Genomic DNA, 15695 nt, shown 5'->3' on the forward strand with positions numbered 1-15695 from the left:
TGCATCAGAGAATGAAAATAAGTTGACTGTGTCAAGAGATGTACACTGCGAACTTTTGAATTCATATCCCTGTTCTGACACTGGGATGTGAACTCTCTCTCTAGCTTTGGACAAGTCACTTAATCTCTCTCTGTCTGTTCCTTTATTTGTGAAGTGGGGTTATTATTTATCTGTGTTATAGAGGTACTAAGGATTGATTGATCATTCCACATGTTGATTTTTTGGAGAGGAAAAGCGGGATGTAGCTGCAAAATGTTTTATTCCTATTAAATACTGTAGTACTCTGTTCAGAGAAATACCCAGAGAATGTGTTGCATGTACATCTTTTTTTAAAAAAGATATTTTAATTAATAGATTGAGTATGAAAAAAAGAAAAAAGAAGATGGAAAACGAGCTCGGGCTGATAAGCAGCAAGTGTTGGACATGCTTTTTTCTGCCTTTGAAAAACACCAGTATTACAACATTAAGGACTTGGTGGACATAACCAAACAGCCTGTGGTATGTATGTGTTTATAATAGCCTTCATAACCTATTTTTCAGTAATGACCACTACAAAATATATTGATATATTAGGAATGTGCATTTTATACTTACAATACATAGTCTTAAAAATATACCTTTTTAAATGTATTTATTGTGTTTATAGTAAAGAGAGGTAAGTTGGCACAAAATTTTAAGATACGTGTATTCGGAACTAAAGAGATACGAAATATTGTAGAGACTAAATCCTCCCTTGGCAAAGAGATGGGTAAAATAATAGATCTCTTCTATGTTTGGCTTCTGTGTTTTAATGCTAGAGATCAGAATATGTATCTATGTAAATAGGTAGAAAAAAGTCATGTATCGTAATTTCAGGCCCCAAATACATTTAATATTAAATATTCTCATTATTGCCAACATTTAAACTTTTAAAATTCCACTTTTTGGGGGAGATGGGGAAGTTCTGGCTTTTTTCTACCTCCTTTGTGTGTGTGACTGTTTAGGATGAAAATAAAACATGAAAAGAAACACACAAAGACATACTCAAAAATGGGCCTTGGGGGAGTAGCCCTGTCCCTTCTTTCCCTTGATGAAATGACATTCCACGCCTCACTCTGTTCTATATCCCCCAACAGACTCCAGCCCTTCGATTTCTTTTCTGCTTCCCTTTCCCATCCTGGCAGATCCCAACTGCGCCTTCTGGCAAGTTCCAGCAGCCCTTTGCAGGGGAGAGGCTGCCTTTTATGCCCTGCTAGTTCTGGCAGGGGAAGTGGAAAAGCAGTTGCACCCATAGGATTTTGCCTCTTTCTCCAGTTCCCTGGGATTTCTGTCTTTATGGATACCCTTAGCAAAGCATCGTGAAGGGCAGAGCTGCTGTTCAGCCTGTCTTAATTCCCTGGTTCTCTCCCTTGTGCACCCCCCAACCCTGCCCCAGAACTGTAAGTAGCCTGCTGAACACAATAGCAATCCCTGGAGACCAGTAGTAGGAACTGCAGCATCTCTGGCTAACTTCCTGAGCTCCTTCCAGCACTCCATGTTATATACACAACAGAAATAGTGGCCCAAATTATAACATAAAACTTTTAGATCCCTATATTCCTTATTATAATACAGTGAATACACGTCAGTTTTGCTCATTCAATAAGTATCAAATGTGGAGATATGTGAGCAAATAGTTATTTAAAAAATGTAACCAGTTAAATGTTAATATCAGGGTTGGAAGGGACCTCAGGAGGTCATCTCGTCCAACCCCCTGCTCAAAATAAGACCAATCCCCAGACACATTTTTGCCCCTGATCCCTAAATGGCCCCCTCAAGGATTGAACTCACAACCCTGGGTTTAGCAGGCCAATGCTCAAACCACTTAGCTATCCCTCCCCCCCCATGATGGAATGACCTCCTTGAGCAGAGCCACAAAGCCATGATTCTCTTATTCAGGTACATGAAGGCTCACTTATTCTGCAACACGAAGAAACAAGCTGATTAATTCATCCATTTCTCTTTCTTTTATTTATTGTACGAGTAAACTCTTCATCTGTTGGGAGGGGGAGGGTGTAGGGACACAAGCTGAGAGTTGGTGTGGGAGGAAGATGAGGGCTGAGTTGTGTGGAGGGAATGGGGAAGGGAATAGTGTGTTCTCAATTTAAAAAAAAAAGATTAAAATGTACCAGTAGTGTGTGACCTATCATCATCCTGATTGCTTTGCTTATATGTTGTACCCCTTAGTCACACCTTTTGTCCTCATCTGTTCTTACTGGAAGCAGGGATTTTGTCATCTTCTATATTTGAAAAGCACATAGCACAATCTGGGCTCTACACCAATTTAAATAATATCTGTCACTTTTGTTTTATTCCCATGAAAGAAATTATATTCTGCTCATAGTGTGGTGGATCTACATTAATTAATTACTCTAATCTCAGTGAGCTCTATTGCTTTTAACCATGGAACTCTTAATAACGATACAATCTACCTAAAATTATATTCTGTTCCAACCCAGTACCACATTTTCCTGTTCCCTTGAGCGGAACCTGCAAGTTTATCTGAAGACTACCAAGATTTTACAGCTGTTAAACCCTTTCCCTCTCAGTATGTTCTGCAGTGTCTGTTCAGAAGAACATGCTATATAGTTGCCTCTTCCTTTTTATTTTTTTGATGGATGTTTGCCATCTTTGTTTGCTGATTCCCCTACACCCAAATATTAGTACAGCCTGTGCTTGGCTGCCTTCTTCTTTGTTCACATGATATCCAGTGTAGTGATAACTTAGAAATGTTATTTCAATATGCCACCTACCCCCCTCCGCGCCCCCCACAAAATTATCATGCTAAGTTTCGAACTGTGTTTCCTTTAAGTACTTTTCTAGTAAGCATTTTCTAAATGGAAACAATTCCATTAGCAGCTATCAGCTATTTGTTTCCTGCCCTTCAGCCTATTTTCATTCCAATGTGCCAATTTTCTCGGTGCCCGTAGACATTAATCTCTAGTGTGAAACATTTTTTCCAAAAATATAGTATCTGTTCCTATTACCCACTGTGGCTTCATTGTTGCCATAGCAGCTCTGCTTTGCACGCGCGCGCACACACGCCAACAGGTTGAATAGGTATTTTCTCTTCTTACTTATTGTAAAGAGGTTGGCTGTTAATTAAACTCTGCCTAAGTGTTCGCTGCTTGATTTTCTAAAATAGCTTTTAAGACTTTCTTGGTATGTAATTTTTCCTCTAGGTTTCTAAATGCTGTGGTTATTTTCAGAATTGCCTAAAAGGTTTTGCCAATTCTTTTTTCAGCTATGTTAGAATTAATCTATTGATGCTTACTTCACTGGGTGTTAATGTTTAAAATTCACTGAGCAAAACAGTCAAAAACTTAGTTAATCAAATAGCAAATAAATGCTAGTATTTTATGTGTGATTTTAAATAGCATCCTTCTGACACTTTTGAAGAGTACATTGGTATATGTTGGATCCGACATTATATTTATTCTGAAGTCCTGTAAACACAGAGCAGGTCTCTTGTAAATTCTAATACATTTTATATTTTTACTTCAAAATATTATAAACACATACAAATTACACTATGATAATAGCCAAATCTACTCTCCTTTACCCTGATCTAAATATAGAGCTCTGTTGGAGTTGTTCCAGACTTAAACTGAATAAATAAGAGAACAGAATTTGTCTGGTGAATAAACAATAAAATATTGACTAAAGAATAGGACTACTGTACCTAATTTGAACTGTATTTTTTTATAAATTGCTAATAGTGAGGACTATTTATAATTATTTCTAACACTTAAGCTTAGTCCACTTGTTCTCAAGTGTTTTTGCATTCCTCATTAGTTTTGAAAAACTTTTCAGAGCTTAGATGTTGATGCACTTTGCAGCTTCCCAAGTATGTTTTCACTATAATGCCACACTAACATTTCACTCTCCATTTAAAAAACTGCATTGAGGCTTCTCAGACCTTAAAAAATGCAGTAGCAGTAAGAGCTTCTTATGCTGTAACTTCGGTCTTTGAAATTTTAGAGACATTTTTCCCAAACCAAAAAATTGAAAGGCTTTGTGTGTGAATGGTTTACTAGGTGGGCTCCTTTTTTATTGCAGCAATAAAATATTTGAGCAATATTGGTACAGTAATGTCTGATCCCATAGCGATAAGTGCATGTAATAAATGTCATGGGGTAACATTAAAATAATGGATATTGCTGAAGAACAGAAAACAATGAGCAGTAGCTGGTGATTCAGTTTATTTTGAGTTTTTTCAGCCAGACCACTGGAAGATACTGTGCCAGGACATCAGACTTCCTTACCAATGCAGCCTATGTAATCTTCCGTCTAACCTGAGCAGTGGGAAGTTCAAAAGTTGCTCTGAAATCATATTCTTCTCATTACTGTTTATTTTTCTGTCAATGGGGATTGGTTTATCAAATACTCTGTATTGCTGTAGACTAGAGTTTTCCAGTTTGGCTTTTTAATAGAGTTCCTGTTTGTTTCTGTTGCCCTTTTTCAAATTTTGCTGACAGTGGTAGCATTCACTGATAGTAGCATTCTCCCTCCCATACTTTTCAATTGCTCTTAATTTTCTCAATTTAATGTGCCACAAGTTTGAGATAATATTGTATTTGGAGGCTTTAACTTCGTGAAGTTGCACAACTATGCTATATTTTATTTTGGGAGAGTTTTCAAATATACACAATGTGCAGTGTAGCCAAGTTAACATTGTGTTTAAAAAAAAACTTTAAAATTTTGGAATGTCCTGACTTTTTTCTATGCTTGTTTTCCTTCATATTGCATTTATTAACTCTTGCACATAATAATATTGATTTATGCTTCAGTGTTTTATAATCATCTGTAAGAGCTGGGCAACAAGTTTCTTGGAGAATTTTAATTATGTTCTGACCAGAGGCACTTATATGCATGTATCAGGGAAAGAGACTGCTACAACTCCTACTAGTTTCAATGGGTTTAGAGAAGGTTTAATTTCATTATCACTTTCTTCACTTCAAAAAAAAGTTGCTTTTATATTAGGGAGCATGATCTGAAGCAAAGGGCAAGTGTAAAGGGATAAAGAAGGATGTGAAAAGCAAAGAAGGGGGACAAAGAATGGGTGTAATGTGGGGCACTGAGAAAAAGCTTACTGTGTGACAGCAAAAAATCAACGTGAAACTGATAATCAGTTGGCCTTAAGAACATTTGAGACAAATGGCAGATGAGGCCATCCAGATAGCAGGAGCATTTGCAGGTGCACTTATGCTCAAAGAGAAGTCTCTCTAAAAAGAGACCACTCACTTCTGTCCCTGTAGATTTAAAAGTGGACAGAGTCATCAAGCAAAGGCTCAGGAAATAAATCCTGGGCCTGAAGTTGAGAAATGAATTGAAGATGCACAATTCATGCATCTAAGATAATCTGAACACTTTTGCCTTATCTACATATGTACATACATGGGCAGAAAATAATCTAGCATCCCCTTCCACAAAAGTCCTTGAATCCACAACCAGATTCTAAAAATAGAGTTTTAACATCAATTAGGGGGTGTGGAATGAAGGTTGTCTTTGGTTGAATGATGTAGTTGGCTACGTTTTCAGACTCAGCGGTGTGATTCAGTAATGTTATCTACTTATTGTTTGTTGCCAAGTAATTTTGTAATGAGTGCTGTGTATTCAGTGAAACACGGCAAGTTAATTAATTGACGTCCTTTATAATGGTTCTGTATCTGCCCAAGGAGACTCTTGCTTTTGTTGTTAATTTCAGCTTCAGCATTTTCAAGGCATTCTCTTCATAAAGGAAGAATATTTATGGAAGTTGCTTTGAATCCTGATCACTTACAATTTTGCTTCAGACTGCAAAAAAAAAAAAAAAAACCCAGCATAAAACTGACTTGCACTGATATGGGAATTCTAGATGCAGACTGGTATATTTATTATGCTCATTTTTGTGTTAATACTTAGGCATTCAGTCTAATCTAACAGTGTAATTGTTCCAGTGGAATGTAGCTGTTTTGGGAGGTATTGGTCACAGAGGGAGAGGTGATCTTTTAGGGTAGGCTACACAGCAAAAAAAAAAAAAAAAAAAACAAAACCTCCATGGCAGCAAGTCTCTGAGCCCGGGCCAACTGACTCCGGCCCATGCTGCAGGGCTACAAATAGCAGAGTAGAGATTCAGGCTCCTGCCCTTTCATCGGGTTTCAGAGCCCAGGTTTCCGCCCAAGCCCAAATGTCTACGCTTCTCTTTTAAGCTCTGCAGTGTGAGACTCATGAGCTTGAGTCAGTTGACCCAGGCTCTGAGACTCAATGCTGTGGATCAATTTTTTTTTTTCTTTTCTTCTTCTGTGTAGACATACCCATAGGCAGCCAGAACCAAACCCAGGGAGGGTTTTGAATATCAGAACAGAGACCTTGAATTGGATTGTGTAATCAAAGGGGAGCAAGTGCAGATGGTAGAGAATGGAGTGATGTACTCATGATGATCGGTGTTGGTAAGCAGACAGAAAATGGGAGCATTTTCTTCCAGTTGGAGCTTTTTCAGGGCACATGGTTTCATTCCAAGAGATGAGTTCCACTAATCAGCCTGACGGTCACCAAAGGCATGGATCACTTGGCCAGGAGCGAGTGCAATAGCACAGCCCAGTGCAGTCTCCAGACCACTCACAGATGAAAGTGGGTGGCTTAGTTGCCATGACTATTTGAGCATCCAATAGCACTGAGTAATCCAAAGGATGCTTAGGCTATAATAAGCCAGTGCAGGATATTAGTGAGTAGATGAATTCTCTTTAATGACTTCATTGTGCCATCTGGATGCTTATTTCCACTGGGCATTGTGAAAGCTGGGAGATGGAGTTAGGTTAGGTGGAAAGGAGAGGAGGGGGATCAAGTTATAACATGCAAAATCTTGACACTTCAGCCCGTGTCATTTCACCCTCTCCAACCATTAATAATAATGTGGAGTCTTGAGTTTTGTCTGACTCTGCAGGAGAGGCCTTTAGAGATGGGGGAACAGTTGCTTGTAATGACCTTCTGGATTCGGACTGAGAAGAAGGACCTAAGCCAATGGGGGATGGGGTTTATTTGTAATTTTAACTAAATACTTCTCTGCTCAGTATTTTGCTGTTGGAAGAGTTGTTCCAAGAACTTACATTTTCTAGGTAACAGCAGCAGTTTTTGTATAGTAGATCCATTATGATGGAGTGGTGACAGCACCTTAGTTAAGGTTGTGTTACGGAGTTCAGTTTTAACAGAAGCTTTAAACCCTTTATTTTGTAAAAATCTTTTTGAAGTGGCAAAACCCAAAAGATAGAATATAAACTTTTCAGAGTAGCAGCCGTGTTAGTCTGTATCCGCAAAAAACAGGAGTACTTGTGGCACCTTAGAGACTAACAAATTTATTAGAGCATAAGCTTTCGTGGACTGCATCCGAAGAAGTGGGCTGTAGTCCACAAAAGCTTATGCTCTAATAAATTTGTTAGTCTCTAAGGTGCCACAGGTACTCCTAATATAAACTTTGAGCACTGTCTGACTTTTTCATGGTGGTTTGGTGAAAAGTGAATTGATACACTGAGCATAAGAGTTTAAAAAATAGTGTCTTTTGGCAGTTATTCCCCTATGGGATTGCCTTTTCTTTGCACCCCTTTTGCATTAAATCTAAAAAAAACTCTGAGACCAGTCCTCTGGCAACATTGTTGTTCCTCATGTGCTGATTCCTAAATATCAATTATACATTGATAGTGTTTGTCTACAAAATATTTTATAACTTCTTAGCCATAACATAAAATATGTGCTAAGCTGAACCCATCACATTTTAATTTGATGATAAATCTGCCACAGTGTGAATGCCAGAAACTACTGACTGAGGCTAAAAATAAAGAGGTTTGCACATTCTCCCTCCACTTCTCCAAAGAGGCCCCCATGGCCATGGGGAAATTACTCTGAAATGGGAAAGGACACTAGGGATTCAAATCTCATCTCTTTGGTGCTGTTTTAAATGTCCTTGCTATTTATCATTGATAACAACAATGAATCCCAACCTAGAAGACAGTGAGGGAATAGCTGCTGACTGTTCATGTCGTCACTGTTAAACATAAAGGGTTGTTCTTGGTGTGCTTGCTTTCAGTAACTTTAATGGGCATAAAATGTTATATCGACCCAAGGAATACACTGAGGCATATCACAGTCTCTCTCCCTCTTCCAGAGGGTCAACATACGAACAGCCTGAACATTTTTTCTCTCTGAGTTGTAGAGAGGGGCACCACTTCTTACCCCTGACTTTGGCGAGCTTTTCCACTGAGGTACACCAAAGCTGTGAGGAAAAACTAGGAATTTAGCTAACAAAAACTATTTTGTGATAGCTAAGCCTGTGACAGGACACACCCCATCCGCCCAGAACCTTAAAAGCCTTGAAATAAGCTAAGGGGAAAGACTTGTTTATTCCTTTTCATCTTCATAGTGCCTGTAACACACTCTGACGCTCCTGAAGGCTTCAGCTCCCATCTCCAGCTGATATCCAACATCAATATGTAGCCCAACTTCATCGAGCCTTAACCTTAACAGTAACCTCAGCAATGTTACGGCAAAATGACTTCCCAAAAGCATGCAATGTGTGACAGTCAGATGTGTTGATCTGATAGCATATAAATGATAGGAAAGCATTTGACATCTCTGTTAAGGATTTGTGCTAGAGTGCAAATTTGATGGAGATTGAAGGAAAATCCAAGTGCTTTTCTTTTAAATGTAGTGTTGGTTTACATTACGGGTAGTTGAGGTCTGTGAGTTTTCGATCAAGGGAGATAATATTGCAGCTCTACTCCCCACTAGTTTCTCTTGACGAGGAAAAAAGGTAGTTTTTAGAATGTGTTTGTTTTAGGTAGCAATGTTCTAACTTTCTTAAAATACACCTTTTTATTCTAATCAAAAGAAACCTTAGAATCAGCGCTCCTATGAAGTGTTTACCTTTTACCCTCTGTTCCCAAACTTCCTGCCCTCTCCCCCCAATTGTGGCAAAAGGGAGAGGTTCCCCTACCAGTTACTTTTTCTCTTTATTCTAACTCAGGACTCACTGAAAACAAGGGGAAGTTTCTCAAGCACAGAAGTGCAACAAAAACAAGCTAATGACCTCAGTGTCAGTCCTATTTTGCATTATTCTTGTGAACTTGTTTTTATTGTTCCCACAAGAAAGACTTCCTTTGTTACTTTCTGATATAATTTTGAGTTACACTAAAGAGAGAGACTCTAGGATTGGCAAAGAAATCTCATTTCTACTCATCCCCAAAGCTCCCAGTCCCTGCTCTCCTGTCTTTGGCGCTGGCAGGGAGAAGGGTATGTGTACAGATATGGAGAATGCTTTGTTGTTTTCAAAGGGTTTGTGGGGTGCAGGGATTTTATCTACCATTCCAGAATCCACCTGCATACAAGGTAAATAAAACAAAGTGCCTAGTTCTATGAATTCTGTTGAGAAATGCTTATAAGTATTGTATTCCTCATGCTATGCTTTCTGTTCCACAGAAGCATTTTGCAGTTGTGTAACCTCTCTTCTAAGCCATAAATTAATCAAATCAATCCAATAACTGCTTAATGTGGTTAAGTGGGTATATAGCTTTTGTTGTGCTTAATTTCCGTGGACTTCAGTGATAGCTGTGCACATATTCAAGGGCAGAATTTGGCCTTGATTCCATAAATAGATCTTAGTCCAGGGGTGAGCAAACTTTTTGGGCTGAGGGCCACATCTGGGTGGGGAAATAGTATGCAGGGCTGGGGCACGGGGTTGGGGTGCAGGAGGGAGTGCAGGGTGTGGAGGGGGTGTGATATGCAGGAAGGGGCTCAGGACAAGGGATTGGGACAGAGGAGGGGTGCGGGGCATAGGGGGCTCAGGGAAAGGGGTTGGGATGCAGGAGGGATGCGGAGTGCAGGAAGAGACTCAGGGCAGGGGTGTGGACTGCAGGCTCTGCATGCGCTGGCCTTGCCACACCTCCAGGTAAGCTCCCATTGGCTGCGGTTCCCCATTCCTGGCCAATGGGAGCTGTGGGGGACGGTTTCTGGAGGCAAGGGCAACGTATGTGGAACCCTCTGCCTCCCCCCGCCCCCACTCCCACGCACACACCCGAGGGCCACTTCACCACCAGGGTCAATCCCGCGGGCTGGATCCGGCCCACGGGCCGTAGTTGGCCCCCCTGTCTTAATCCCAAGCACTCTCAAGCCATGCTATGAAGTGCAAAGTTACCCATGCACGAGTGCACAAGAGTTGAAAATGAATGCCTGCCTAATTCCATGTGTGCATGCTTCAGTGTACTTGCATGCAGATCCTGTTAATTGTACATATGGCATGCACGTTTTTGAAAATATACTGCACTCTACCAGTATCATTTTAACAAAAAGCTCACATAATTGATCTGCCTGGCCTAGAATCTTATATGAATACTCACTCAGGCAGCTGAAAAGTCTGTCTAGTTTGTAATACACCTCTACCTCGATATAACGCTGTCCTCGGGAGCCAAAAAATCTTACCGCGTTATAAGTGAAACCGCGTTAAATCGAACTTGCTTTGATCCGCCGGAGTGTGCAGCCCCGCCCCCCCGGAGCGCTGCTTTACCGCGTTATATCCAAATTCGTGTTATCTCGGGTTGCGTTATATTGGGGTAGAGGTGTATGAAGGCAGCTGTATGTTGTTTGGAGGGAAGCTCATCTGTACGCAGTAATGTGCATCTCCGTTTCCTTTAATCCATTGCTGCCACCTGCTGGGGTTAGTGCTCTATGACACTTAAAACTCAGACATTGAAGAGTCATCCATTCAGTACAAAATGAACGCTGTGTTCTTTGTTTGCCATTTGTACCAATAATCATTTTAATTGAAGACCTAAAAAGGATAATGAAAAAATAGCTTTTTTGTATGTGTGGTTAATTATTAATTCAGGTTTATTTATAATCATTACATAATAAAGGGGAAATTATTTTTAAATATCCTCAGAATGGATTTTAAGAACGATTTTCCTACATAAATCTAATTAGAGTAATATTGTTACAGAACTGGTGATAGACTGTGCTTTGCTTAGTAAAATTTTGATGTGGGAGAATACTAATGATCGGAATCTGTAAAAGATAGAGAGCACATTTTTTTAAGGTTCTTAAAGCCAAAAAATAAAGTTGGCCAAATCTTTCTTGCATATGTTCATCTCAGTCTCTGCTCCAAGTAAAACATGGGATGGAGATAAAATTACTCAAGGATGAGAGGGTAGGCTGGTGTATCAACAAATGTCTGCTTTTCATGGGCTCAGATGTAAGAGAAAGGTTAGGCAGATGTTATCATTTAGAGTCACTAGAGATGTAAAAGCTGTAAAAGTTCTAACAAACACAGATCAATACATTTTGTAGAATGAGTTTGAAAGTGCTCACACTATACCTATGTCAGGATATAAATTTTATGTAGTGATTCTCAAACTGTGGTTGCTATAGTATTCCAGGGTAGGCAGTAACTGAATATCTAATCCTTTATTTAAAAAAAATAAAATAAAATAAAAAAACAGCAAAACTTTCCAATATACATTATAAAGAAGCAAAAGGAGACCACAACCCCAATTTTTTTCTTTGTGGTTAATCTTTAGATGTAATCATTGTTAACTATTTCACAGTCAAAAAGATTATTAGCTTTAGCCAGCTTGTAAGCTCTTTGGGGCAGGGACCAATATCTACTTCTGTTATTCTGGCACTGTATAAACAGTGCCATGATCCTGACTGGGGACTCCGGGCACTGCAATAATTTAAATGGTAAATATTTTCATAAAGTCGTGGGTAGATTATTATGGACCAATAACCACAATTAAAAAAAAATATCTGGAACAAATGAAATCCTAACAATCGTACAAATCTGTTAGTAGGTGGGGTTGGTAAAATTGTAAGTAATGATGAAGGGAAGGCATTTTTCAATACATACGTGTTCTTTATTTGGAGGAAAGCAAGATGATATACTCACATCTTAAAGGGATGACTTTTTTTTTTATCACAACTATTCTGGCAGTAATTAGGTAGGATGTTAAATAGCTACTAAAGTTAAACATTTTAAAATCTGCCGGACCATATAATGTTCACCCAAGAGTTTTAAAACAATTGGCTAAGAAGCTTTCTGAGGTATTGAATGTTGATATTTAACAAATCCTGTGGAATACTGGCACTAAGTACAAACCTGAGGTGACAAAAGTTTGGATCACTGTAGCAATCTGAAAGAAAAGGTTGCAACCTCTGGCTAAAAGCAGATGGGGGAAAAAAGCACTGTTGGTCACTGGTATCATCTGCACATCCAGAAGCAGCTGAAGATCCAGTGAACGAGCAGTACTGCCAATAGGCTGAGTCATAGTCGTAGGGTTTAAGGGCAGGAAGGGACCACCAGATCATCAAGTCTGATCGCCTCTATATCACAGGCCACCAACACTAAACCCAACAACTGAAATTAGACCAAAGTATAACAGCCCAGAATAGACTAGACTATTATGTCCCACAGGCAAGGAATAGGAGGGACCAAGGTGCACCTGTGCCTGAGGCCCCTGCCATGGTAGGGAAATGAGATATACCCAGATAATCCTGGCAAGTGAGCTGCACTGACACACTGCAGAGGAAGGTGGAAAATCCCCAAGGTCACTGCCAGTCTGACCTGGGGGGAAATTCCTTCCCAATCCCACATATGGTGATCACTTAGACCATGGCCACGTGAGCAAGAACCAGCCAGCCAAGCATCTGAGAGAGGATGCTTGATGCCACCTTAAAGCCCTGACCCTCCCCATCCAATGACCCATCTCCAGCTGTAGCCATTCCTGCTGCTTCAGAGAAAGAAGATTAAGAACAAAAACATCCCAGAATACATGTGTGGCGGGGAGGAAGGAATCCCTTCCTGACCCTCACAGGTGGCTGGCTAAAACATGAGCTTTTAGGAGCATAAGATATAAACCACAAATGAGCTCTAGGGCTGCTAAGCCCGGCCCCTTGCCATCACAAGCAACACGGTAATACAGTTGCATGCATAAATTTGTCCTGCTCTCTCAAAACTAATTAAAGTGGTTTCCTCCACAACTTGTATTGGGAGGCTGTTCATCTGTTTGATGGTTAGGAACCTTCTAATTTCCAGCCTAAATCTGTTCACAGCCAGCTTTATACTCTTTTGTTCTTGTGCCAACAGTGTCCTTTAGCTGAAATAGCTCTTCACCCTCTCAGGTATTTACTCCCCTAATGTATCAACAGAGGTGATTGGGACAGCGTACAGTCACCTCCTGAAACTCCTACTCTCAGAAGCTCACCATCAGAACATGTGACCTCCTGCCATATTTCTGGGCCTTTGAAGTTGAAGGCACTTCGTCACTCGGACTCCTTTGTAGCATTGTAGTATTGTCCAATAGAAAAATAAATAAAATGGTTCACACTGAATTTTGGGGTAACTACATTTGTAAAGCATATGGTATCTTCGGCATCTCGCAGCCTTTTGATTTTTCTAATCTCCCAATAAATCAGTATGCTGTGGGATCCTTCTTGCCTCCCAGCCTCTGAGTATTAATGCTTTGCATTTACATGTGCTCTACAGATATTCTATAATCCTCCTTCCTGGGATGTTAAGAATACTGCATCTGTGACACTCCAAGCACCTGCTGCCCCAACCTCTGACCCTGAGTTCAGCTCGCTAGAGGTGCTGCACTTCTAAACTAAACAATGAGGCCAACTGAAGAACTGTCATAGTTGTGACTCAGTTGTTCCTTCTCCATCTCCAAGGATGCATTCTTGACTATTAAATCTACTTCTGTTTTAATATGTATTGTAGTCAAGGGATTTAAAACCTGTCAGACATTCATTCAAAATGCAATTATTGCACACCTAATCGCACAGAGTGTCAGAAGTTAGTTCCATTATACTATTAAACCTTATAAAGAAATTGTTATTGGTAATTGTCAGATTATTTCATTATCATTTTTATTAACAGTGTAAATGTGGGTTGGCAGATCATGTTCGTTGTTTTCAGTTAGAACTACAGTAATTGCCTGTCTTTGTAATGTAAATGTTTTTGTTTCTTTTCAGATATACTTGAAAGAAATTTTAAGAGAAATAGGGATCTACAATGTTAAGGGGACCCACAAAAACACATGGGAGCTGAAGCCAGAATACAGACATTATCAAGGAGAAGAGAAGAGTGATTAGTGCAACTGTTAATGAAGCAAACACAGAGGCTATAGAATAATGGGACTGTGCTGAGGGAACACTGCAGTTAAACAGACTGTACTGAGCACAATTCAGTACCAAGAGATCTTAAAAAGAGTAATACTTTGTAATTTGCCTGGCTTCATTTTTAAAAACAAATTTCTTGGACATTTCTATACATTTGTCTTGTTTTTGACAAAAAAAATTACAGAATAAACTTGTATTAGATTTATCTTTATTAGAAACCTTTTGAGTTTTGGCTTTATTTTTTAAATAGTTTTGAGTTTTGTTAAATATTGATAACTTTAAAGTAAAACATACTTTAGAGGGACCTGTAACTTTGTGTTTTGCATCCCAGCAGTTCTGAGTTTATGTCCTATTCTACTGTATTCCTTAGGGGCCTAATCCTGAGAGGTGCCGATCATCCATAGTTAATACTGATTGGGAGTTTAAGGGCACTGTGTGCTTTTCAGGATCAGTCTTCAGTCATGACACTCATGGTGATCCTAAGTCTTCCTGAGAACAAATAAAGCTCAGTTTACAAAAAGCTCTCTGCTAAACTGGTTAATGGGGGAGAAGGGAAACCACTACAGCACATCACTGAGGAAAAACTACTCTGGCCCCATAAGTACAGTGAGGAACGAATAGATCTTTAGTATGTTTGTTTTTTTAAATGTGATCATGTTTTGTGTGTAAGCATATCAATAAAGAGAGCATTTAATTTGTAGCAAATAAAATTATGTATATTATTGAGTGAATATTAGAGCTCTGATCAATTGAATTATATAGATATGAAAGGCCATTTTTAGACATAGTTTCTATACCTGAGTTTGCCACTGGATCTCCCTGCAACATTGAGAAAGTCACTTAACCATTCTGTGCCTCGCTTTCCCCATTTTTAAAATGGAGCTAAATGCCCACGTTTGTAAAGCATTCAGCTGACATGTACTGTTGTAAGTGTAAAGTAGTCTCCTTTTATTTATTTTTTTAAAGAATTGTTATATTTTGGCATCCCAAAATTTCAGGAATAATTATGGATGTATATGAATTAACTCAGTTATAGCAGTAGTTTCAGATTGGGTGAGGGGAGGGGGTTAAAGGCATTTTGTTTTTAAACAGGGTCAATTTAACTTAATCTATGGCTTGGATATTTTTTCCCTCATCACATTTTCCTACATCACTAAAATCTGTGTCTCACTTGTATACAGATATCAATGAAATTGGAAAGATCTAATTTTAAAAAAATATTTTTAAATTGTTAAGAGTAAATACCAATGTTTTTATTAGACAAAGTGGATGAAGTAATATTTTTTATTGGAAGAACTTCTGTTGGTGAGAGAGACAAGCTTTCAAGTTTACACAGAGCTCTGTTTCAGAATGTCACAGCTAAACACAAGGTGGAACAGATGTTTTTATTGTCATTATCATGTTGATTATGGAAGAAATGCTTTATCAGAGAGGAGAGTCTTTCAGAATTGCCTGAGGGTGATGAGATTCTGTATTGTTCTGATCTTCACTGAAATTTTGTTCCACAGCTGAGCTCCTTCAGCCAAGAATGCTTT

The 15695-nt window shown here is 39.2% G+C and overlaps 1 protein-coding gene across 1 annotated transcript in view; it reads left to right on the top strand.

Moving 5' to 3' along the window:
• Window positions 1-14870, top strand: part of LOC117870949 (general transcription factor IIF subunit 2) — a 46254-nt gene extending 31384 nt beyond the window's left edge. Inside the window, exons 3-4 of the mRNA XM_034758454.1 lie at window positions 355-498; window positions 14014-14870. Of these exons, the coding sequence (XP_034614345.1) occupies window positions 355-498; window positions 14014-14133 (264 nt within the window). The 3' untranslated portion in view covers window positions 14134-14870. The remainder of the gene's footprint in view (window positions 1-354; window positions 499-14013) is intronic.
• Window positions 14871-15695: the final 825 nt, after the last annotated feature.

This window comes from Trachemys scripta, chromosome 1 (assembly GCF_013100865.1).
Source record: "Trachemys scripta elegans isolate TJP31775 chromosome 1, CAS_Tse_1.0, whole genome shotgun sequence".
Taxonomy (NCBI): domain Eukaryota; kingdom Metazoa; phylum Chordata; order Testudines; family Emydidae; genus Trachemys; species Trachemys scripta.